Below are 23642 nucleotides of genomic sequence, written 5' to 3' on the forward strand. Positions count from 1 at the left end.
AAAATCATGATCCAGTAGTTAAAACTCAATAAAGCCTTTATTTTAGAGATTATAGATTCAGTTCAGTGATGTTCATTGTCAGAATTAATGAAAAAATGTTAAAACTGTCTAATTAGTCTACACACAATTTCAAAGTCGAGGAGGGCTTAATTTTTATTTGTTATAACTAATAAACACACTTCCCCTCTCTTTCTCATACCACCCTCTTCTTTGTTGTTACCACCAGATTCTTTCACTTAAAAACCTTGACCAGGCTTGGCTCCTGTTTGGCTCCCTTCCAGCACCTGTGACTGAGATCATTACAACTTAACCATACTGCTTCTACTATACAACCCATCACACCTAATTCCCAATGTTTTATGGCTGGCAAGTTGTATAAACAACTCCTGACACTCATGACAAAAAGGCACCGCTGTTACTATAAACAGAGAAAATGTTAATGTTATTAAGATGTCTGGGATATGGCTAATCTCAAGGGAGCATGGTGTCTTCCATGACAAGGGTTTGGTGAATCTGCTCCAACTAAAGTTTAAGTTGCTGTCCAAAGCACCGAACCTGTTGTGGGAATAGAGTTCATCACCTTTGAAATCTCCTTTATTCCTAAATAAAACCCAATTCCAGGATAAAACTTTGAACCCCTGTCATGGGCCACTGGCTAGTTAACCTAAATGTGTGATCAGCAGGAATAGGCTAAGCTTGATTGCTCAGTTGTTACTCTGTTCATGTGAATAGTGATAGAGAACAGTGTCCTTTACTTATACAGCCCCTTGACATGACCAGAAACCATTTTACTTTTGACATCCCTCCGGCTTTGAACTGAATTGAAAGAAGACAAATAATATGTAAAAATATGCAGACTTTCAGTGTAAGAGTAATGCTATTTAGGTAGTTAAAAGTTTAGTCTAAATTACTCTTAACTAATTAATTTTATTAGACTCAATCTCAGGCAGCAGGGGACCAATCCTGGTAGAGGAAGGGAGGGTTGGGTTTAACCCTTTGTTCTTCATAGCAATCTCAGTCAACCACCTGGATCAACTATTTTCATAGAGTGCGAAAAACCCTCAGTTATACATTGAATGCATGGCATCACATTGAGTTTGTTGTTTCAAGTCAAACTTGCAACTAAGGCCTAATCTGCACTGCAGAAATAATAGAGTTTGACACCGGTTTAATTGCCATGGCTCAATGCTATGGTATTCTGAAATTTGTAGTTTTGTGAGACATTTCGCCTTCTTTGTCAGAGAGCTCTGGTACCACAAAAGACTACAAATCCCAGGGTTCCATAGCATTGAGCCATGACAGTAAAAGCATCTGAGGAAGTAGACAGGTCTACAAAAGCTCATGCTGCCAACTGATTTGTTTCAGTTAGTCTCAAAGGTGTTACAAGATCTCTCTACATACTGCATTATTTCTGCAATGCAGATTAGACCTTGGTGTAATTTCACTTTATTTTCCCTAAATATCAGTATATTTTGGCAACAGAAATTGAAGGTATGGGGCCCTGGCATAGTTTGGGATCATAAAGGAGAGTGTCACTACAGGCAGAGAAGAATTTGCCTCCCTATCACCCTTACTTTAGGGTCCCAGTTCAGACCAGACCCTTCCCGTTTTGCAAGTAAAAACACACTGGCAATTTCTGCATATATGTGCAAATGCAATGTCTCCCTCCAAGTGGGAGCTTCACTGTAAGGGCAAAAATTAGAGGTCATATGCAATAAAGGTCACATACAATTTGTTCCTTACTGCCTGTGTCAGTAAAAGCAATTAGGAGGAGAAAGCAGACAAACAGACAAAGTGACCTGAAGAGGTACAGGAAATTATTATTTAAGAAGTCATGCTTCCAGAATTTCAATGCGGTTGTCTAAAAAGAAAATCCTTCAACATTTCCACATACATAATGGTATGTATTTCTCAGTTGCTGGCTGCCTGTTGCAAGTGTATGAATTAAATTGTTTGGCCTTGAGGAATGTCTCAGGGAAAAATGGCTAATCTTTCCAATGTGATTCAGATCTATTACAAATAAACTCACTTGACATGGTACATGCTTAAGGAATCTGCTGATATACAAAACCATATGCATTTGTTTTTCATAGATTTGTAATGGAAGGGGGTGTGTAAGAGGGTTGCTCAGGCTGGGGTATCATAATGTTGCTCAGAACATACTGTAATTAGCCCAAATGGAAATATTTTTGAATGGCATAGTGTTTTAGAACAGGTGCGGCTCGGGAGTTCACAGATTCCATGACAGGCATGGACCTATCCCAATTGGTTTCCAGCCAATGCATTGCACAGGTCATACCCTTGGTGCGGTCTTCAGTACAGAGCAGGGATATCCGTGGGCAGAGATAACTAGTACCACTACACTGTCATGGATGGATCATTTCCTGGTCAAGTCTCAACTAAGAGCCACAGTGTGCCCCATTGGGGGTGGAGGACCCATTAGAATGGTCCGCCCTCGAAGGTTAATGGAACCAACTGGATTCCAGAAAGCCTTAGAGGGTTCCTTGGTTGGTAATGCCAGTGATTCTGGCAAAGCTTTGCTTAATACCTGGAACATCAATCTCGCCAAGGCTGTCGACACAATTGTTCCCAAGCATCCTTTCCAACCTGCTTCTAATTGCAAATCATGGTACACTGAAGATCTGAGGAAAATGAAGTGGGTTGGACAACGACTAGAGTGCGACTGGCATGACACTTGACTCTTATCTGACAGAACTCCTCATAGGAAATTTCTTCATTCCTATAGAGAGGCGATACAGGCAGTGCAAATATCTTTCTCCTCTGCATGTATCACATCTGCAGAGTCCCGTCCAGCAGAGCTGTTTGGGGTGGGAAGGGAACTGACATACGTTCCACCTGTGCAGAACCTTTTATTTAACCCGACAACGGTCTGCTATGGTGTTTTAACCAACTACTTCACAGATCAGCTCTCTCAGATAAGAGCCGACCTGGACGTTGGAGTTGCAGAAGAATCGACTGATGAGGTGTCCAGTAAACCCGTTATTGAGGTTAAACTAGATCGGTTTGAGTTCGTGAATACAAAAAAGATCCTTGGAAATGTGAAGAAGATAACATGTCCCCTCGATCCCTGCCCATCATGGCTGGCCGTCCAGGGGGTGATGCCTTGAGGGCATTTCTTAGAGATGTCATCAATGCATCCCTTAGGGAAGGTTGTGTTCCAACTTGCTTAAAGGAGGTGGTTGTTAGACCGTGCCTGAAAAAACCTTCTCTGGACCCCCTGGATATGAAGAACTACAGACCTGTATCCCATCTGCCATTTTTGAGCAAAGTGATCAAGAGGGCTGTCGCCCTTCAACTCCAAGTCATCTTGGATGAAACCAGTTATCTAGACACATTTCAAACCAGGTTCAGGACAGGATATGGGGTGGAGACTGCCATGGTTACTCTGGCTGACGATCGTCTAGGCATTGACAGAGGAAGTGTGACCCTGTTGGTGCTTCGAGACTTCTCAGCGGCCTTCAATATCCTCTTGGAATGCCTGGGACAGTTAGGAATCGGTGGCACTGCACTCCAGTGGTTCTGGTCCTTCCTCTCGGGTAGATTCCAGAGGGTGATGCTCGGGGACAGACGCTCCTCGAAAACAGAGCTTAAATGTGGCGTCCCTCAAGGCACCGTACTGTTCCTGATGCTATTCAACATTTATATGAAGCCGCTGGGAGAAATCATTCAGTCATGGGGCAGGGTGTTACCAGTATACTGATGACACTCAAATATACTTCTCCATGTCCTGATCAGCAGCTACAACAACAGATGGCATTTCCCCCCTCAATCAGTGTCTTGAGGTGGCAATGGGCTGCATGAGGAAACACAAACTCAAGCTGAATCCAGACAAAACGGAAGTACTTACAGTAGGGACCCCCAAGACAGATATAAGGTTGCAACCTCCAGTCCTAGATGGGGTCACGCTCTCCACAAAGGACTGTGTTTGCAGTCTGGGGGTGCTCCTAGATCGATCGCTTCACATGACGAACCAAGTGAATGCAACGATCAGGAGTGCCTGTTATCAGCCCTGGGTGATATACCAGCTGCACCCTTTCCTGGAAGTAAAAGACCTAGAACAGTGGTTCCCAACCTGTGGGTCGGGACCCCTTTGGGGGTCGAACAACCCTTTCATAGGGGTCGCCTAAGACCATCAGAAAACACATATTTGCATATAGCAATGAAAATAATTTTATGGTTGGGGGTCACCACAACATGAGGAACTATAATAAAGGGTCACGGCATTAGCAAGGTTGAGAACCACTGACCTAGAAACTGTAGTACATTCACTGGGAACTTCATGACTTGATTTCTGTAATGTACTCTACATGGGGCTACCCTTGTGCCTAGTCCAGAACTTCAACTAGTGCAAAATATGGCAGCCAGGCTGGTCGCCGGAAAAACTAGGAATAACCGAATAACACCTGTCCTAAAATCACTTCACTGGCTGCCTATTAGTTTCCAGGCACAGTATAAGGTGTTGGTTATAACTTTTAAAGCCCTACATGGCTTGGGTCGAACCTATTTGAGGGATTGCCTACTCGCATATAATCCGCCCCGCACACTCAGGGCATCTGGGAGGAATCTATTGCAGCTTTTAAAAACCAGATTAACTGCTACCTCCCAGAGGGCCTTCTCTGCAGTTGCTCCCAGACCATGGAACAGCCTGTCAGATGAGATCTGTCAAATTGCCAGCTTAGACAGCTTTAAAAAAGCTTTCAAGACGGATCTCTTCTGGCAGGCCTTTCCTAAATAAAAGTGTCCAGCCACAGAATGATCACTCCTCACATCATGTTTTATCCCACCGCTCTGTCCTCGTTATATTTTAGTGTGTTATTAATAGATATTTTAATTGTATCATGTTTACTCCTGTTTTGGGGGGGGGGGGGGGATTTGGGACATAATGTTGAATGTGGATATTTTAATGTGTTGTGAGCCGCTTTGATTGCCCCGTCACAGAAAAGCGGGATAAAAATAAAAGTTTTATTATTATTTTATTATTATTTATTAACATTAAGGAACTAAAATGCAAGTAAATATTCAATTTTATTTACATGTTTTACATTCATTCTTTTATGGTTTATAACACGTATACTTGTACATCCTAAAATGAGTCTGTTATGAAGATAATTTAGCAATATTATAAATCCTCCAAGCCACATAAATAAATGTTCATGTTCCCTTTACTCTTCCACTTTTATTATTCTTTTCTTTACTGTGTACCAAAATTTGGTTCTGTGTTTAATTTAAATAATTTAGATATATCTATTTTGGAATATTTGGTGGCCAAGTTTATTACAGGATTATTTTTTCAGTCTGTGTTGTCTATTGCAGTGTGGTTCCAGAGTCTCTATCCACCATTATATGGTTTCTGACATACAGTGACAGACCAGGCTGAACATTTTACCAAACCACAGAAAGTGGAAGATAGCTGTGAATGAAATTGGAAGCCTTAAATCTTGACATGGCTATAGTTAACTATGGCCCAGTACAGACCGCCCCAAAGGGGCGGCCTGCACCTGCCCCTTTTTGCGCTAGATTGGGGCCAGGGCAGCCTCACCTGGCGTTTTTCTGGACCACCGAGAAGCGGCAGAATGCCGCTTCTCCATGGCCCAGAAAAGGGGTGTCCTTGGGGTCCCCAGACACCCTGGCACTAAAGAGGAGAAAGGATCATTCCCGCAGCCGCACAGTTGCTGTGGTAACAATCCACTCCCCAAAAGGAGCTCCGAAATTGTGCAGAGATGTCACGCATGTGTCACACTGTTTGGATAAAGTGCGCACATGGTCATCGATGCATTCCGCTTAAGGACGGTGCCATGTAAAGATTTGGTTTGGGTTCCATGCCACCACATGAATGTGTATACTGAAACAGAACATTTGTGTTTGTAGTTAGAACCGGGTTGGGGGGAGGGGGGGAATGAAAGCACAACCAAGGATGTTAACAAGAAAACAGAACAAGGATTAGATGGGAACCTGTCCAGGATGTATGTAAATGACTGCTAATTACGGGAATAAAGGTGAGGGAAGGGCAGTGATCTCAGCTTATTCTGTTAGAGAGAACCATTTTGGTCCTGCGGTTTGCCTCTGGATTCAGACTCTGATTTAGGAAGATATGAAATCAACAAGAGATTGTTTGTTTTGGGAACACTGGGTTCAAAGTTAAGGAGGGCCAAACACTGGAAGCCCATAACTAGCATGGCTGATTGGCATAAGTTTGGAGTTGATGGGATGGGGATGGAGTGGTGGCTGGTGATTTCCACATCTGCACACACACACACACTACAGACAGCCAGATTTCGGCATGGATAATTCATTTCTTGACTAAATGCAGGTAAATACTAGAAGCAGCACATATAAATTGGCACAATAGATCATTTCCCTTTCTCTCAGCAGCTGAAATTGCATTTGATTAACCCTTGGCCCTTTAAACTGATATAAGAAGTTGTCCATTCATTATTCAATTAGACAAAAACTCATTCCTTCCTCCACTTCTGATAAGATGCACAGGTGTTTCCATTGTAGCCCAAATGAGAACATTAAACATTTTCTTTATAAGTAGAACAAGTAAGGATAAATGATGCACCTATCCAAAGGAGCAAGAAAATGAATATATATTATCATTATTCACACAAAATTATAAATGCAAAACTTGGGAGTTAGCCATTCTGTCTGAGTCAGCACTTCTGTTTGTGAGACTGTGTGTGTGTGTGTATGTGTGTGTATAAATGCAGAGCCAATAAGGGTTTGAGTGTTGGACTAGGCCTTTGAGAGACCAGAACTTAAATCAATACTCAGCCATGAAAACTTACCGAGTGACCTGGAAATAACAAACCTCCTCTGAATAAACTTTGCTGAGAAAACCCTATGATAAGGTGGCCATGCAGCAGGGTTGAGTTGAAAGCACATAACAATGTGCATGTAAATTCTTCTAGCATTACTATAATACATCTCAATGTGGCCTACAATTGATGCTCCATATGTTGCCATGGTACAGCCAGTGTGACATAGTGGTTTACACATTGATCTACAATACTGGAGACCAGGGTTCAAATCCTGGCTCAGCCATGGAAACTCACTGGGTAACCTTGGGCAAGCAACACTCTCTCAACCTCAGAGGATTACAACAGCAAACCTCTTGTGAATAAATCATACCAATAAAATTCCATGATGAGTTTGCCATAAATAAGAAATTACTTGAAGGCACACAAAAACAAACATTGCCACATTATTGATCCCTACATTGCAAAAGCTGCTATTACTTGGAAATATAACTACATCTCTGTGTGTGTGCATGTGTGTGTGTGCACATGCTTTGTGTGCACATGCTCATGTATGCGTACTTCTAATGTTGTCACAGCTGTTTTTCTATCCAGCTGTAAAATGGAAAGAAAGAGAAAGGAAAGGTGATGGAAGCTAGAGAAAATGTTGTTGTTGTGTGTGCCTTTAAGTAGTTTCTGACTTGTGGTGACCCTAAAGTGAACCTATCATAGGGTTTTCTTCGCAAGGTTTGTTCAGAGATATGCCATTGCCTTCCTCTGAGGCTGAGAGAATTTGAGTTGCCCAAGGTCACCCAGTGGGTTTCATGGCCAAGTGAGGAATTGAATCCTAGTCTCCAAAGTCATAGTCAAACACCTAGACCACTACTCTACACTGGCTCTCAAAGGTGATATAGGACATACTATTTGATTATTATTTAATGCAGTTATATAGTCTAATCTTTGTTGAACATGTTTTTCTGAAGGTCTTTATTTCTAAGAAGTGCAAGTCATCCTCTTCTAGGGAACGTACACTTTTCCCTTTGATAGTTTGTGAACAGTCTGTGATGAAACATTGGACCTTTTGCAAGAGCACACCTAATGCTATGTGAGATGGTGGCATGTGTTAATCATACTGAAATGGTAAGAGTAGGTATGATTCTATTTCTTTCCTGCTCTTGCTTCCCACTCACAGCAATTGTGGCCAATCCGGCTGCTGCGTGTACAGTCACACTGCAGTCAGCTTTGGGAGATGTTTGGCAACCGTAATCACATGTTCCTACCTTCTTCCTGGGAGGTGGTGTTTGGCAACATGGAAAATAGATGATATGACCAAAGCGCTTTCATGGGGAGAAATGGGATAAAAAAATTGATGCCAAACTGGACCCATTCCATTCTTAAATTAGTATGATTGTGGTAGGACAGCAGGCTGGTGTAATAAAGGAGCCCTGATGGCGCAAGTTGGGGGCAATTAGCTTAAGTGCACTGATACGTGGTATGGAAATGTACTTGCTATATAAAGTCATTGGTCCCACATGTTGGCTAAAGGTATTCTTAGAAAATAAAAATGGCAGGGAGGCTGCAGATGATCACTTCATTTGGAAGCATGACCTGTTCTCTCGCCAACAGTGGAGTAGAATAGCTGGAGAGCTAAGAGGTTGAGGGAGCATCCTGGAAGATATAGAGCAGTAACTGGAAATGAAGGGGGGGAGTTTTAACAGTGTGGTGTGTATATATTGCTTGCTTTATGTTTTGCCTTTGGGGATGGGATATATCTCTGATTTATTTATTTATTTATTTCCCACCTTTCCCCTAGCCTAGCATTCAAAATGGCTTACAAAAACTAAACCAGCTACAAATAAAAGCTGACATCAGTAAAAACATAAGAAGTTAACATGTCATTATTGTATTAACAGAGTTAAAAGTAACCTAAAATCCTGTCCATTAAAAAGCAAGAAAGAGGATCAGTACAATATACTATTAAAAGTTCTTTCATTATAAACAGTCAGTTTCTCAAAGATTAGTCACAATGAAAGTATCTTGGCCTACTGACAGAAGGACACCATGGAGGAAACTGCTCTAGCCTTTCTTGTAAGGGGGTTCCAGAGCAAGACAGCAGCTACTGAGAAGGTTGTCTTTCATATTCCCACTAAACATGGCTTCAAGGATTGTGCAGTGGACAGAAGAGTCAAAGCTGAGGTCCATGTGTGTGGGGAAACATGGTCATTCAGATAACCCGAACAAGGGTCACTGAGGTAGCACATCGTGTCTGGAAACAGACTAGGAGTTAGTACTGTTGTAATAAGTGGTTGTGTGCTCCCTGAAATCAGCGCTGGTCAAATATCTGGCTGCAGCTTTTTGGAATAGCTGAAGTTTTGAATACTCTTCAAATGTAGCCTTGTATAGAGCACATTATTATAATGCAAATGGGAAATAAATAAGTGTTTCTGTTTGTTTCACTTCATGTTTTTATTTTAGTATGTTGTGTTTTGCTTGGATTATTTTGTTTTGGGATGGTTTGCCTACATCTGTTTCTCTAAGCATCATCAGCTTGCCTTCTGTGGAATATGTATTTTATGGTGCTTTATGAGATCCAATATGTTATCTGGCCTTTGCAACTGAGATTCCCCCCTTTCCCAGTTACTTGTTTCTTGAATTTCATTGCTTGCGATTAACGAAATGTGAGATGGCTTACAAAAGGATTCAGAACAATTATTTTGAGGTTTGGAATTCAGTTCTTTTTCTTTTAACCTCACCAATCTACTTTCTGCCATACTGAGAGTCTGGAAGTTGTACAGCACTCTTGAAAAGGACCTGAATGATGACCATATTCAGCACATAAATGTCCCACACATGCAAAACTCATGAAATTTACGTCTGTAGGAGTAAAAGACCATTACACATGGGATAAATGGACACAGCGAATCTTTAAAACATTCTATTTTCAACCATACCTTGTACTAAAATAAAAGAGAACTCTAGTCAGAGTGAGTGAAATTATGGCTTAATTAGAAAATGCAACAGATCTTAATAGCCTATATTTTGCCACATTTATTTTATGTTGCTTGATTAATGTGCCTGTGACAAGATTTTCATGTGGTATTTCAGTCAGGTTTTAAAGCAGAAAATTGTCAGTTTATTTTAGTCTGTGGCTCTAGTCCAATTCCTAAAACTTTAAAATCACTGGGACTCAAGGCTGATTTTAAATAATGGATAAAGATAAATTTCCCAGCGTCTCTTGAATATCTGGTGGTGTGGTCAAGAAATGGGGCAATGTACAGGTCTGCCCCATCTTTGTTCTTCAAGTCATATCCATAGCCATACTTCTTAAGGTCCTAAAGCGGCGCTTTCAAAACTTAGGAGGGGACAGGGGTCTCTCATGTTGTACTGTGCATCCACACATAAATGGCTACCAAAGAGATTTATGGTCACTTGTAGCCAAATCTACTTGGGAAGTCTATTTGTAGTACCCTAAATAGAATTCTTTGTCAAGATGAATGAATGAGGGAGAGAAATAGGATACTGGAAATTGGGTAAATGCAATTTGTGTATTTAAAGCAATTCTATTTGTTGGTATGCCGTTAAACCATATTAATACGGACTGCAGTCCTGTGTACATTTATCTGGGGCTGGGCCCCATTAAATGCACAGTTGTGAGTGAGTAGACATGGACAGGGTTTCATTGTAAAAGAAGGAATTTGTGATTGTACTTGCTTAATCCAGTCCTTCAAACGCTTCTTTAAAAGACAAGAGATCAATAAATCATTTTCTTTATACTTGCCTCCTACAGCTGGACCTCTGGAGCTTCCTCTTTTTGAATTGATACCATCACAGAGACAGGTGGTTTTTCAGGGTGACCGCTTGCCATTTCAATGTACAGCAACATACCTCGATAACACTACAGACGTGCATTGGTACCATGATGGCCGCCTAATTGAAACAGATGATGAAAGAAGCATGTTTATGGAGGACAGCATAATTCATGACTGCTGTTTAATTACACGGTAATGTATTCATATTTTTGATGCACTGTTGAGTGAGTGTGCCACCTAGACAAGTATTTAAGAAGAGTTATGTGAGACACTAACACTTCCACAATTCCAAATGGGAGCTATGCATTTACATACTTGACAAATTCTAGTTTCTTTCAGTTACTTGGTAAAATGGATCGCCGATGCCATATGGAAGGTAATGTTAAATATTTGGTTTAGTTTGAAAAGGTCTACTGAGACCTTTTAGATATTATTAGGTTTTTACTCTCAGCAGCCCTACCCAATTTTGCCAGTGCTGAGTTGCAATACAACAACATTTACTGTGGAGATTTGAGAAATCTCACAATTGTTGAGATTTTGGTATTGGCAGAACTTTTCAGTGTTAAGAATTTTCTCATACTCCCATTAAGGGAACTCACACCTAGCATGAAACTGAAACACAAGTAGTCTCTTAGTTTTGTCCTCCATGTTTTTTTTAATGCCCTGCGTAAAATTAAAGAAACAAAGGTCCAAAACACACCACAGCAATAATCCAGTCTGAGTCTGTTTTAACTGCCCCAGTTCAATCCTAGGGAATCCTAGGAATTGTAGTTTATTGTGGCACCAGAGCACTCTGACAGAGAAAGATAAATGTCTCACAAAACTACAGTTCCCAGAATATTGAGCCAGGGTAGTTAAAATGGATTCGAACTGGATTATTTCTGCAGTGTGTTTTGGACCAAAGTGCATGTGCACAGAGTGCAAACATAAAAGAATAGGCTGATTAGTCACAGACAACCCATCCAGTACTCCTTTTATCACTCCACACAGCCTGACAACACTGATCACATCTTTGGATTTTGAGCATTTTACTAAAATATGCAAAACATTGTCTTTAAAATGTACAAAATCTCTCCAAGACTGACAAAATCTCACATTCTTGCAGTGGGGAGAACATTTTTCATGGTTTGCCCCATTAAATTCATGAGGATAAACCAAGCCAGGATTTGTATTCACATGTCCTAGAGGGCTATGGTTGCATATCAACTACTGGATTAATGGAAATATTTGTTTGAACAATAACAGAAAGATGTTTGATCACTCCCAAGTGCTTAAGAGCAATGTAGTGGGTGACTAATTAATTTTCAAAAAGATCTATAGAACATTCTGTTCATTTGCTAATGGATGTTGATGTTGTAACTGTCTGCTGAAACCTTTCCATTTAAATACACTAACCCTAGTGATGAAGATTCCCACTGTTTCTATGGCAGTGTTTGTAAGGACCTAAATTAGAATTATAGGTTGATTGTTTCTACTGAAGAAACATCTCTCATTAGTTATTTATAATAATAAAGGAGAATGTTTGTCTCTGTGTAAATGGACTTAAATCAAACATTAGAAATGGGAATACACAAAAACCTGTTGCAGAACACTTCAGTCTTCCTGGGCATTCCAACTGTGACCTCAGACAGTGGTCCTTGTACAACAACAACAGGAATATTGGAAAGAGAAACAGCTATATATCCAGAAACTCCATTCCATCAAGAGGGGGTGGAACAGAAACAATGGCTTCTTGGCAAACTACACATATTGTAACACGAGTTAACACTTCAGCCTCAGGAAGCCCCTCTTATCCACTAATTGTCACATCTCCTTTCTGCTTCCCAGCCAGGACTCCCTTCACCATTCATAGGGTCATCCATCCACCCTGGGCTAAGATGACATTTTCCCACCTAATTTCTATTGCTATTCACATAGACTGATTACAAAGATCTTTTTGGTGTGACACCATACACCTGAGGAACTACACCAGGTCTACAAAAGCTTATGCTACAGCTACTTTCACACAGTTAGTCTTAAAGGTGCTACAGAATCCTAAGTATGTATTTATCTGCCATGGCTCTGAGGCCAAGCAACCTAAACATTTAAAATTACCACAGATATTAAGACAACCCTAAGATTGTGTATCTTCTGGTTATTTTAATTTAAAATTGATTAATTAATTATAGTTCATAAAATCTGTCTATAGCCTGCAGTACCACTTTCAGTCCTCAGGAATCAGTCTTGGATTTTCCCCCCTTTTTCTCTCAAGAGAAAAAGCTCTGTGTGACTCATCTCTCTGCAGGACCCTCAAACTCTGTAAATAGTTCAAAGACACAGAAAGAAAGAAGGAGAAGATCCAAACATTTGGTAAGGAGATGGAGAAGGAAAGCAAGTAAAGGGAAAAGTGAATGAACAGCAGGAGGAAGAAAAATGCCAGCAAGACAGAAAATGTGAGGAGGGTAGAGGGAAAAGAGAAAGTCCTGGATAGAGTTCCTGGAGCAAAGTGATGGCGAGCATTGAAACAAACATTGATGGTTGGCTCAGGAGTGTCAAACCAATGCTGTCAAACCCAGGATTTGTCCACAGCAATCATCAATAGAGCCAGTTTAGTGTAGTGGTTTGAGTGTTGGACTACAACTCTGGAGACCAGGGTCGGAATCCCTGCTTGGCCATGGAAACTCATTGTGTGTCCTTAGGCAAACCATATTTTCTCAGCCTCTCTGGCAAAAACCTCTCTGAACAAATGTGACAAGAAAATCCTGTGATACACGTGTCTTAGAGTTGCCATAAATTGGAAACAACTTGAATGCACACAACAACAAAACAACAACAACAGCAGAGTCATCAAAAATAATCCCTACTACCATGAAAGCAGAATGGCTATGTATAGAGAGAACTTTCATTGCCATTCTAATAGAAGTACTTATTTTCCTTCCCCAAACAGTTTTTCTTGTTAAAAAAAATTAACTGAAATTTATTTGGTACAAAACATCAGTTGAAATAAACTCTCCATGTAAGAAATATATTGTTCTCACACAAAACGTTTATTGTATAACTCATAACCTGTGTATAACATTTCATGATTCCACCTGATCAAGATCAAGTGATTTGGTCCAAACCACCATAAAGCAGTAATCATAATAACTAAGATAATAAATCTATTGCTCTATAATTTCTTTTACAGGAAAGCCCAGGCAGCAAGAATTGTACTTTTTGAAACATTACAGTGATGAAACTTGGTAGCCATCACTTTTAAATATTTTGTTAAATTTGCTAAACATGTTTTTTTCTTTGACTGATATAGTTTGGGCAACTGTGACTGGTGTTTGGGTTATCATGCTTAATGATGTCACTGTCATGCTAAATGATGTCCAGATGATACAGCCCCGAAGGGGCACCATACAGCTGTGCCACCCTGCTTATGGTGCCGTTTGGAAGGCACAAAAAGGAGCTGCTTTTTGTGGCTCCTTTTTGCGCCCTCCAAAGGCCAGATCAGGGCTGCAGCGTGAGGTTGCTGCGGCCCCAATCCAGCCAGTAAAGGGACAGCATCCCGCTGCCCCTTAGGGGCAGTCTGTATAGCCCCTATGTTAACTGGCTCTGGCTGGATCAGGTGGAAGTTATTATGTATACCAAATGTTTTCCCATTTGGGCCTTGAAAATCTTCTGGAAATATTTAAAGTATATTGTAAACTTGAAAGTAAAATCAATAAATTATTCTAAGACCAAGACTATGGTTTTTGCTAGACATAGCCCAAAGCACAAATGGATTTTACATCACATCATAGAATAAACCAGATTATTTGCTGGTCCAGAGAAAACTATAGGGGTACTGATGAAATTTTATTACTGCAAAGGAGTACAGTTAATTAAACTCATGCATTTTATTGTAAAGTGATCATTTTGTGGAGTTTATAGTAGTGCTAGTCGAACTTTCTGGAAGGCTATGGATAAAGACTAGAATCATAGAATCATAGAATCATAGAGTTGGAAGAGACCACAAGGGCCATCCAGTCCAACCCCCTGCCATGCAGGAAATCCAAATCAAAGCATCCCCAACAGATGGCCATCCAGCCTCCGTTTGAAGACCTCCAAGGAGGGAGACTCCAGTACACTCCAAGGAACTGTGTTCCACTGTTGAACAGCCCTTACTGTCAAGAAGTTCCTCCTAACGCTGAGTTGGAATCTCTTTTCCTGCAGCTTGCATCCATTGCTCCAGATCCTAGTCTCTGGAGCAGCAGAAAACAAGCTTGCTCCCTCCTCAATATGACATCCCTTCAAATATTTAAACAGAGCTATCATATCACCTCTTAACCTTTTTTTCTCCAGGCTAAACATCCCCAGCTCCCTAAGGCGTTCCTCATAGGGCAAGGTTTCCAGACCCTTCACCATTTTAGTCGCCCTCCTTTGGACACGCTCCAGTTTCTCAATGTCCTTTTTGAATTGTGGCGCCCAGAACTTGACACAATATTCCAGGTGGGGACTTTCCCTGTACCCCACCGTATCTTGTGAGTTTCTACTGCATTTTATAGTATCTCATTTGCTCTTTCTGTGTTCTTTGAGGCCAGCATATTGGTATGCACCATTTGGTTAGCTTGATTTTCTGTGTTTTACACCTGTTAATATTGTTGTTCTGTACTTTTAATGGTTTCTTAGGCGGGATACAGACCTCCCGAAAAGGGCGGTCACCCGCCGCCCTGGTTTGCTGTGTGAGGGAGCTGCAGCAGACAAACTGCGCGGCTCCCTCGTGCAGCAAAAAGAACCTGCAAAAAGTGGGTTCTTTCTGCGGTGCGGTTGTGATGTCGCAAGGCGCCAATGGTGCACTTGCCTAGTTACAAGGGCATTGAGACGTGCAGACGCTAGGCGTCTGTCACGTCAAAATGGTGGCACCAATATGTACAAGGTGCCGCCATTTTGACGTCACGTGCGAGGGGAGAGGGGTGTCTGAAAATGCCACCCCTCGCACGTCACGATGGTGTCCCATAGGGCCCGTCTAGCCAGTGCCTTATTCCCCTTTCCCTTTGTAAGTAAGCACACTCATTATAGGTTCTCTGTGTGCTTATTTTAGGCAGCTTTGGTATCAGTTAGGGATGGACAAACATTTTTCTGTTATTCAAGTCATGGCTGAATAATGGGGTTCATTCAGGAAACCTAGTTGTGAAGAATAAGATAATGGCGAAAATTGTCTGGTGTTCTTACCTGGTATTTGCAGACCTCAGAATGATTTGTATAGTGAAATCTGTGTTTCTTTTATGCGTAAATTGTGCAAAAAAATGTTTTTCATTGAAAAATACCAGTTTTTAGATACCCACTTTTTTTTTACAGAAAAGTGCTGGGGGGTTTTCCACAATAAAGCCATGTGCAAAACATGAAGTGTGGAGTTACATGCTGTGACAGACTTCTTTACCCAGGCTTGCCAACCCCTAGGAATCCTGCCACTCACCTTGCCCTTGTTCCCCTAATTCTTTCCTTGTTGGATGGGGTTACTGGGTCTCAGGGTGACCCCTATAAATGAGGACTTATGATTGTGTTGTTTGTGAGTTCTTTAGTTTGGTATGTGTGGCCTGACTCCAATTCAGGCTTCTATGGCCTGTTACAGACTGCCAAAATAAAGCTGCTTCGGGTCTCTTTGGAGGTATGCTGTTTAAATGATGCATGTATCCTAAGAATCCGGAAGCTGCACCAAAGCTGCACTCCCATGCTTAGGAATGGAGTGTGGCTTTGACACGACCTCCAGACTCTTAGGACCCAAGAATCATTTAAACAGCATACCTCCAAAGAGACTCGAAGCAGCTTTATTTTGGAGTCTGTGGCGGGATACAGACGGGCAAAAAGGGGTGTATTCATGACGTCATGAAGGTAGAGCCTTCAGACGGCCCTTACCTGAATGCCGTCATGAACACGCCGCCCGCACGCCCCAAGCGGGAAGAAGCGGCATTAAAAAGGTGCTGCTTTTTTCCGCTTCTTTTTGATTTGCGGCGTACGTGCGCAGCTCCGTATGTAAGCAGCTGCACCGGTACGTCAGAATTGCTACGCCGCAAATATAAGTTGCCCGTTTAAAAGCTCCGTGTCAGCTGCGTCGCATAATGGGTCGGGGTCCGGGACATGCGTGGTTTGCAGTCAAGCTTTAATTGCAGCGTCCGCTGCCATGCAGCTGTGGAAGCTGCGGCACAGCTGCGGCGCATTTTAAGACTCGTAACCCTAACCCTAGAGCCACTTGTGCGCATGCGTTGCTAGAATCGCGGGAAGTTGTAAGTTTTGCCGGCGGATGTTTTGGTTGGAGAAAGTGATAAGGGAAAGTTTGGAATTTAAAGTGACCCCCTACACACATTCCTGCGCCATTTTCACCTGGGAACGGGCACAGTTCGGCTGCTCCTGGCACAGCTGTGCGGCGGCTCCCCTTTGGCACCAGGCAGGATGGCTCAGCCATCCACCAGCACCCCGAAAAAAGGCAGGGGGACGTCTTGGTCTCATGCGGAGACGGCTGACCTCATAGCTATATGGTCCCAGCCAAACATTCTGCAAAAATTGGAGCAGTCCTACCTGAATGCTGACACATATCGAGAAGTGGAAGAAGCCATGAGAGCTGCTGCACCGGTACACCAGAATTGCTACGCCGCTAATTTAAGTTGCCCATTTAAAAGCTCCGTGTCTGCTGCGTCGCATAATGAGTTGGGGTCTTGGAACATGCGCAGTTTGCAGTCAGGCTTTAATTGCAGCGTCCGCTGCCATGCAGGTGTGGAAGCTGCAGCACAGCTGCAGCGCATTTTAAGACTCGTAACCCTAACCCTAACCCTAGAGCAATATGTACGCATGCGCTGCTTGGAAAGTTTGGACTTTAAAGTGCGCCCCTACACACATTCCTGTGCCATTTTCACCTAACAATAAAAAAACCCTAAAACTGTAAATATTTACATATATACAAGGGAGGTGATGGGGGATGGCAGGGGGACAGCGGTGGCAGCGGCGACAGCTGTGGATGCGCATTGCAGATTCAGCAAGAGCGCGGGGACCAAAGGAGAGGAGGCATCTATGATGCTGGTGACACTGGCAAAGTGCAAGCGGACAAGGATGCCAACACCAGCTGATCACCAGCTGGCAGGAGACCACCATTGTTCTTGGGCAGAGCGGGGGGAAAAGTTTTAAAGGGGCTTGGGCACTTTAAATGTGCCCATAGGCTTTCTGCCGCCGCTGCTTAGCGCTGCAGATGCGCAGCTGCGCACCTGCCAGCCGGCAAAAGAAAAAAAAAAGCCCCGTTTTTGGCCGCCCGTGAGGAGGGGCAGACAGTCCCGCAGGGAGCTCATGGAAAGGGCACTGGGATTTCAAGAGAGGACACTGGGAGTTCATGAGAGGAACCTAGAAGTTAATGTGAGGGCACTGGGATTTCAAGAGAGGAACCTAGAAGTGCAAGTGAGGGCAGTGGAAGTTCAAGAGAGGGCCGTTCAGAACCAGGAGAGATCAATAGACAGGTCAGACCAGGAGCAGAGGCGGCTCAACACCACCTTGGAAGCCCAGACTGTTCTGATGGGGCAAATGCTGGAGATCATGAGGGGAGGGCAGGGTGGCCCGAGACGCAGAAGGGTACGTAGGGAGCAGGGTGGAAGAGGCAGGGCTGCTGTCCCCAGGGTCGTGGACGAAGGGGTTGAGCAGCAGGAGCCCCCAGCAAGAGCTGGAAGAGTCAGGGCTGTCCCCAGGGTCGTGGAGGAAGGAGTAGGGCAGCAGGAGCCCCCAGCAAGAGCAATCCTTCCAGCTGAGGAGCAGGGAGTTGCCATGGAGGTGGAGTTGTCTCAGCAGCCTCTTGCTGGGCCATCCTCCAGCCTCTTCAGTGACTCTGTGGCAGTCCCACCGCCCACACCCCGCCCCCAAAGGCAAAGGGCAACTAGAGGGGGCCTGGGATCAAGGGGCAGGGAGCACTGACAAGGCACTAGGTCCCATGATGTCCCATAAAGACATCATTTCGCCTCCCAGGGCATGTGTTCCCTCCCAGCCCTATCTACTCTAGTCTACCCTTCCTGTTCTCTCCTCCCACCATGCCTGGCTCACTGGTCCCCAAACCAGCAATGTCCAAACTCTGTCCTTCCAGGCGTTTGGACTTCATCTCCCAGAATCCCCAGCCACCTTGCCCTGTGGTCTGGGATTCTGGGAGATGAAGTCCAAACGCCTGGAAGGACAGAGTTTGGACATTGCTACCTCCCAGCACTCCTGCCTAGCTTTAGACTGCACAGTTGCGCCTAAGCTGTCACATTCACACTCACAGCCACACTGCCGCAGTTGCGCATAATGAACCACACAAATTTTTTTTAAAAATAAAGTTTTTTATTTACATAACAATAAAAATGTTTTCTATTTACATATATACAAAGGGAAGGGGGAGGGTGAAGGGGGTGGTGGTGAAGGGGGATGGCAGAGGGGGCAGGAGAGGGAAGCTGCTTCAGGGAGGGGGAGGAGGCGGTGGGGCGGGAAGCCGGCGGAGGAGTTCCCGGAGGGTCTCTTCCATGGAGGAGACTCTCTCCGCCAGCTTCTCCACTTTGTCCTCCAAGGCAGCGAACCTCCTCTCCGTCCGGTTCTCTGTGGGCGGAAAAGAAAGAGGATGGTTAGGGTCAACCTGTGGAGCCCATCACCCACTCCCACAGGCAGGGTTTCTGGGTGGCCCCGCTCCCTTCCCTGGGTTCACCTCTGCACTTACCTTGCTGCCGGGCTTGGAGGACTCGATCCAGGGTCCTGGCATCGAGGGCCAAGTCCCCTGGCTCCCCTGGCAGGCGGCGGCTCGGGCCAGGCTCCTCTGCTGCGGCGACAGCAGCAAGGACATGAAGCCCTGCCAAAGGGGGAAAAAAGGCCCAAGTTACCATGCTGGCATGGCAGAGAAGGGCACAAGTGTCGTGGGGGCTGCAGTCAGGCAACCCCTACCCCTCACCCTGGGGACCTACCTGCCGCCAGAGGAGCCTGCTCTGGCTGCGGAGGGGCCACAGCAGCTGGTCCTGGCTGTGGCCCACCCTCGGGGACATCCTCGTCCCCCGAGGATGGTGGAGAGGGCGACCTGGCACGGTGCCCTCCCTCCCTCCGCCTCCGCCTCGGCCGCACGCCTGCAGAAGGGAAGAGGAGGGATGGCATTAGCACCATGCAGGAAGGAGAAGAGGGCAAGGGAAGGGTCAAGGAGGGGAGGACAGGGCATGGCAAGAGCTATGGCTTACCTGGAGGACGGTGATCTTCCGGTCTGGGCCGATCTCCCCTGATCCACAGGTCCTTCAGCCGCTCAAAGAATGGTGGCCGCCTGTCAACCGGGGGGTGCTCCCCGAAGTCTTCGAGGGTTTCGAAGAAAGATGCCTTCAGAGTTTTAAACTTTACTCTGCACTGATGCATCTTTCTTCGAAACCCTCGCTCTTCGAGGGCACGGGACGCCTGGAGAAAATACCCCCGGTTCGGCTTGTTGGTGCTGGCCATCACCCTTCGAGCGGCTGCCTGTGGCATCAGGGAGTCCAGGAGGATCCCGACCTCCTCATCGGTCCAGTAGGCCATGCGGATCGGGACCCTCCTGCGTGGCGCTGCCATCTTGATCGCCGTCCTGGGGTCTTGCACAGTTGCGCACGGGTATATATGGGCACCTGTGGCTCAGGGCCGTTAGACCAAGGTGGTCCTAGGCCAATGATAGCTTTCAGAGGAGCAGTTTGAATCTCTCCCCCAATAGATGCCCTCTGGGTGCCCTATTGATACATTCAAATGGGCCATTAGGAATGCTTGAATTTGAGGGGGATTGATACATTGTCAAAGGGGCAATTGGCAGTTGGAGCTGATGTATCTTTTTCACCCAGGAAAACAGGCGCCAGGAGACCTTTTGTGTGTGTGTGGTTGTGTGTGTCCCCCTCAGGCACGTGGCAAAACATGCCCACAGCACAGATCAGGAATGATAGGCAGACACAGGCTGTGGATAATGGGATACATTTATTCATGTGCTTATGCTATTACAGGACATTGCACTCTGACATCACAGATGATGGCATAGGAGCCATCCTTCAGATTCTCCTTGTCAGAAAAAAATCTGCCAGGGCATTCCTCACAGTCTCCCCTGCTTTCTTCTTCTGTTTCTCTTGAGCCTCTGTGATTGGTGCCAGGGTGGGCAGCACAAAACGGCGCCTATATCGCATGCCCTCATCGAGGACCCTGCCCTTGGTCTCACAGATGTTGTGCAGAATGATGCATGATACCAGGATGGGCACCACGTTCTCCTCTGCCACCTTTGTTCTTGGGCAGAGCGGGGGGAAAAGTTTTAAAGGGGCTTGGGCGCTTTAAATGCGCACATAGGCTTTCTGCCGCCGCTGCTTAGCGCTGTAGATGCGCAGCTGCGCATCCGCCAGCCGGCAAAAGAAAAAAAAAAGCCGCGGTTTGGGCCGCCCGTGCGGAAGCTGCCCCTTTCTTTGCGGCGTCCTCCGAGGCGGCGGTATGGAAGCTACGGGTCCGAAACGGACCCAGGTGAGGCGTCTTCACTGCCCCCCGTGTGGAAGCCCCGACACCTGAAGCACGTCCCCGGGGCGGGCGGTCTGGAGGCTCCGTATTCAGCAGAATACACCTCCAAGACGTCTTCCCCTGCCCGTCTGTATCCCGCCTGTAATAGGCCTATAAAACTATAATAAACTCTAATAGACTATTCTCTAGACTCCCCACTATCATAGGTAGTTTTCTCTTCTTCTTTCCCAAATCCAAAACTCTGCCAGGACAACATCTTGTCAATGCCAGCTTCAAACATGGTATCAAATTCAAACCCTGTCTGAAAGTCATCTTTTCCCTATCTCACCCTCTCAGAGACAAGCCTCTGTTTTTGGTATGTACTATTTTCCCCAGCCCCCCTTCATAGCCTCCCTGAGCCATGACTGGTGGCCTTTAAGCCAAGTTTGCCCAGCACCTCCTGCACACACCCACACACCCACAACATGGTTTTCACACAACCCCCACCCCAATGTGTAGTTTTGCACAAAAAAATCCCCAAACATTTAGATTTGTGGAAATGTCAGGCAATAATTGTAAGAAATAATTCATTTTCTTCTGAAGGGTTGGGGGGAAAACACCTCTGTGGCAATTTGTTATCATATATGAATATGAAATAATTTAATCTTTTACATCCCTAGCAGCAGCATCCAGTTCTTGACCATATGGTTCACTTGCTGCTGTTTATTACTTTCTGGCCTGGACTCTGACAACAGAGGGTGCAGTGTTTCACTCCTTTTTGTCTAAACATGTCTTATAAGGTTTGGAGTTCTTCTGGCCCAAGCTGAGTGCACAGAAAGTCAGGAATGGTGGTGGTCTACCCTGACAAGTTGGTGTGTAAACCCAGGGACACTTCTTGACCTGTGGCTATCTTTGAGAAGATATAATGCAGTCATAAATATGACCAGTGGAACTTGTGACACATCCATAGTGCAACATTTCCTTTTTTTTTAAATTAAAGTTTTATTAAAGATTATGTCATTTAATAATACATAAAACACAACAAATAGTACACACAACTTGCTTAAGAGGACTTAACTCACATATACCTAAAGCATAACACAACAAGAGAGAAAAGAAAGAAAAGGAAAAAAAAGAATTCACAACACTATACATTCTTCTACATTGCATCCTAAACATTCTAGACATAAACTACACATAACTAAAACAATCCTTCCGTTCTTTTGCATTTAGATAATATAATTTATAGCTTCATTTGTGGTCCTTGTTTATCATTGTGTTATTATCATGTACCCGCTACCTATAAATAAATCTATTTCTAACGAACTCTAACATGTGTAATCATTTCCTTAGCAATATTGTCTGATATTCTATATACCTATCATAGTCTGGTATCTTTAATATGATTAATACATTGTTAATATATCTTAGTTCTATTTAATCTTTGAATCCTTCTGTAAAAAGTTCTTTTCTTTCTTGTTGTAAAAAATTCATCACTTCCTTCCAATCTTTGTAAAATTCTTCTATATCTTCGTTATTCAATAGTCTTGTTAATTTGTCCATTTCTGCTAATTCATAAATTTTAACAATCTATTCTTCCAATTTGGGTAAGCTTTCTTCTTTCCATCTACGTGCCAATATGATTCTTGCTGCAGTGATCAAGAAAAATATTATTCTACCGTGTTTTTTTTTTCTAATGATCTATCAGTTATGTTTAACAAGTAAGTCTCCGGTGTAAATTTAAATTTTATTTTCAGTATATTACAAATTGTTTTATGAATTAATTGCCAATATTTTTTAACTTTGGAACAAGTCCACCAGCTATGATAAAAAGTTCCTTTTTCTTTTTGACATTTCCAGCATTGATTGTTAATTCCATAAATTTTAGCTGATTTTTCTGGTGTAATATACCATCTGTAGAGCATCTTATAATAATTTTCCCTTAGATTTTGGCTTCTTGTATATTTTAATCTTCTGTTCCAGGTGAACTCCCATTGTTCCAATTCAATATTATGTCCAATGTTTTGAGCCCATAGTGCAACATTTCCATGTGTGTGGCATAGGTGAGGGACAGACCGCCTGAAAAATATGTACCATGTCATAGATTACTATATGCTGGGATACTGCTCTCTGTAAAGTAAACTTTAAGTCTTGTGCTTTGCCTTACTAATTGGGCTGCAGTATGATGCAGTTTCTGACCTCTGCCAAACTCTGCAGAAAGTGAATGAATTCTTTCAGAGTCTAGGAAAGTTACATTTTTAAATTAAAATGTTTTTTATTTGAATTTGAAGAACAAGAAAAAAAAAGAAATTACACAAAGAAAAGATATGAACAATGAAAAAGCAAAAACAAAAAACACCAACCAGAGCCACTCTTGCTAATTTTTTTGTACATCTCTGACTTCTTTTATATCTGCAACTGATTTTGCCTGCAATCATACACTTACTTTTTCTCCTTTAATGCTATTTAATCTACAGTCCTCATGGAGGTTTTGTATTCACTTGACAGCAACAAATATAACTTGAATAATCATGCTTTACGATGTTTATATTGAACAGTGCCATCTCCTAGATATGTATCCCTGCCAATTTGCTTTAATTGGTGTGTTTATTTTTATATCAAGGGACAAGTGTCATCCAGTCCCTTTTTCATCTAT

General features: G+C 43.5%; 1 protein-coding gene across 2 annotated transcripts in view; it reads left to right on the forward strand.

Moving 5' to 3' along the window:
- LOC149318655 (adhesion G protein-coupled receptor A3-like) overlaps positions 1-23642 on the forward strand; it is a 480532-nt gene that overhangs the window by 195237 nt on the left and 261653 nt on the right. For both annotated transcript variants that reach the window (XM_089510223.1, XM_089510222.1), the window contains exon 7: positions 10546-10759. In XM_089510223.1, the coding sequence (XP_089366349.1) occupies positions 10546-10759 (214 nt within the window). The remainder of the gene's footprint in view (positions 1-10545; positions 10760-23642) is intronic.

The sequence above is a fragment of the Sceloporus occidentalis genome, unplaced genomic scaffold (genome assembly GCF_023333645.1).
Source record: "Sceloporus occidentalis isolate IW3139 unplaced genomic scaffold, rSceOcc1.0.p SCAF_2, whole genome shotgun sequence".
Classification (NCBI taxonomy): domain Eukaryota; kingdom Metazoa; phylum Chordata; class Lepidosauria; order Squamata; family Phrynosomatidae; genus Sceloporus; species Sceloporus occidentalis.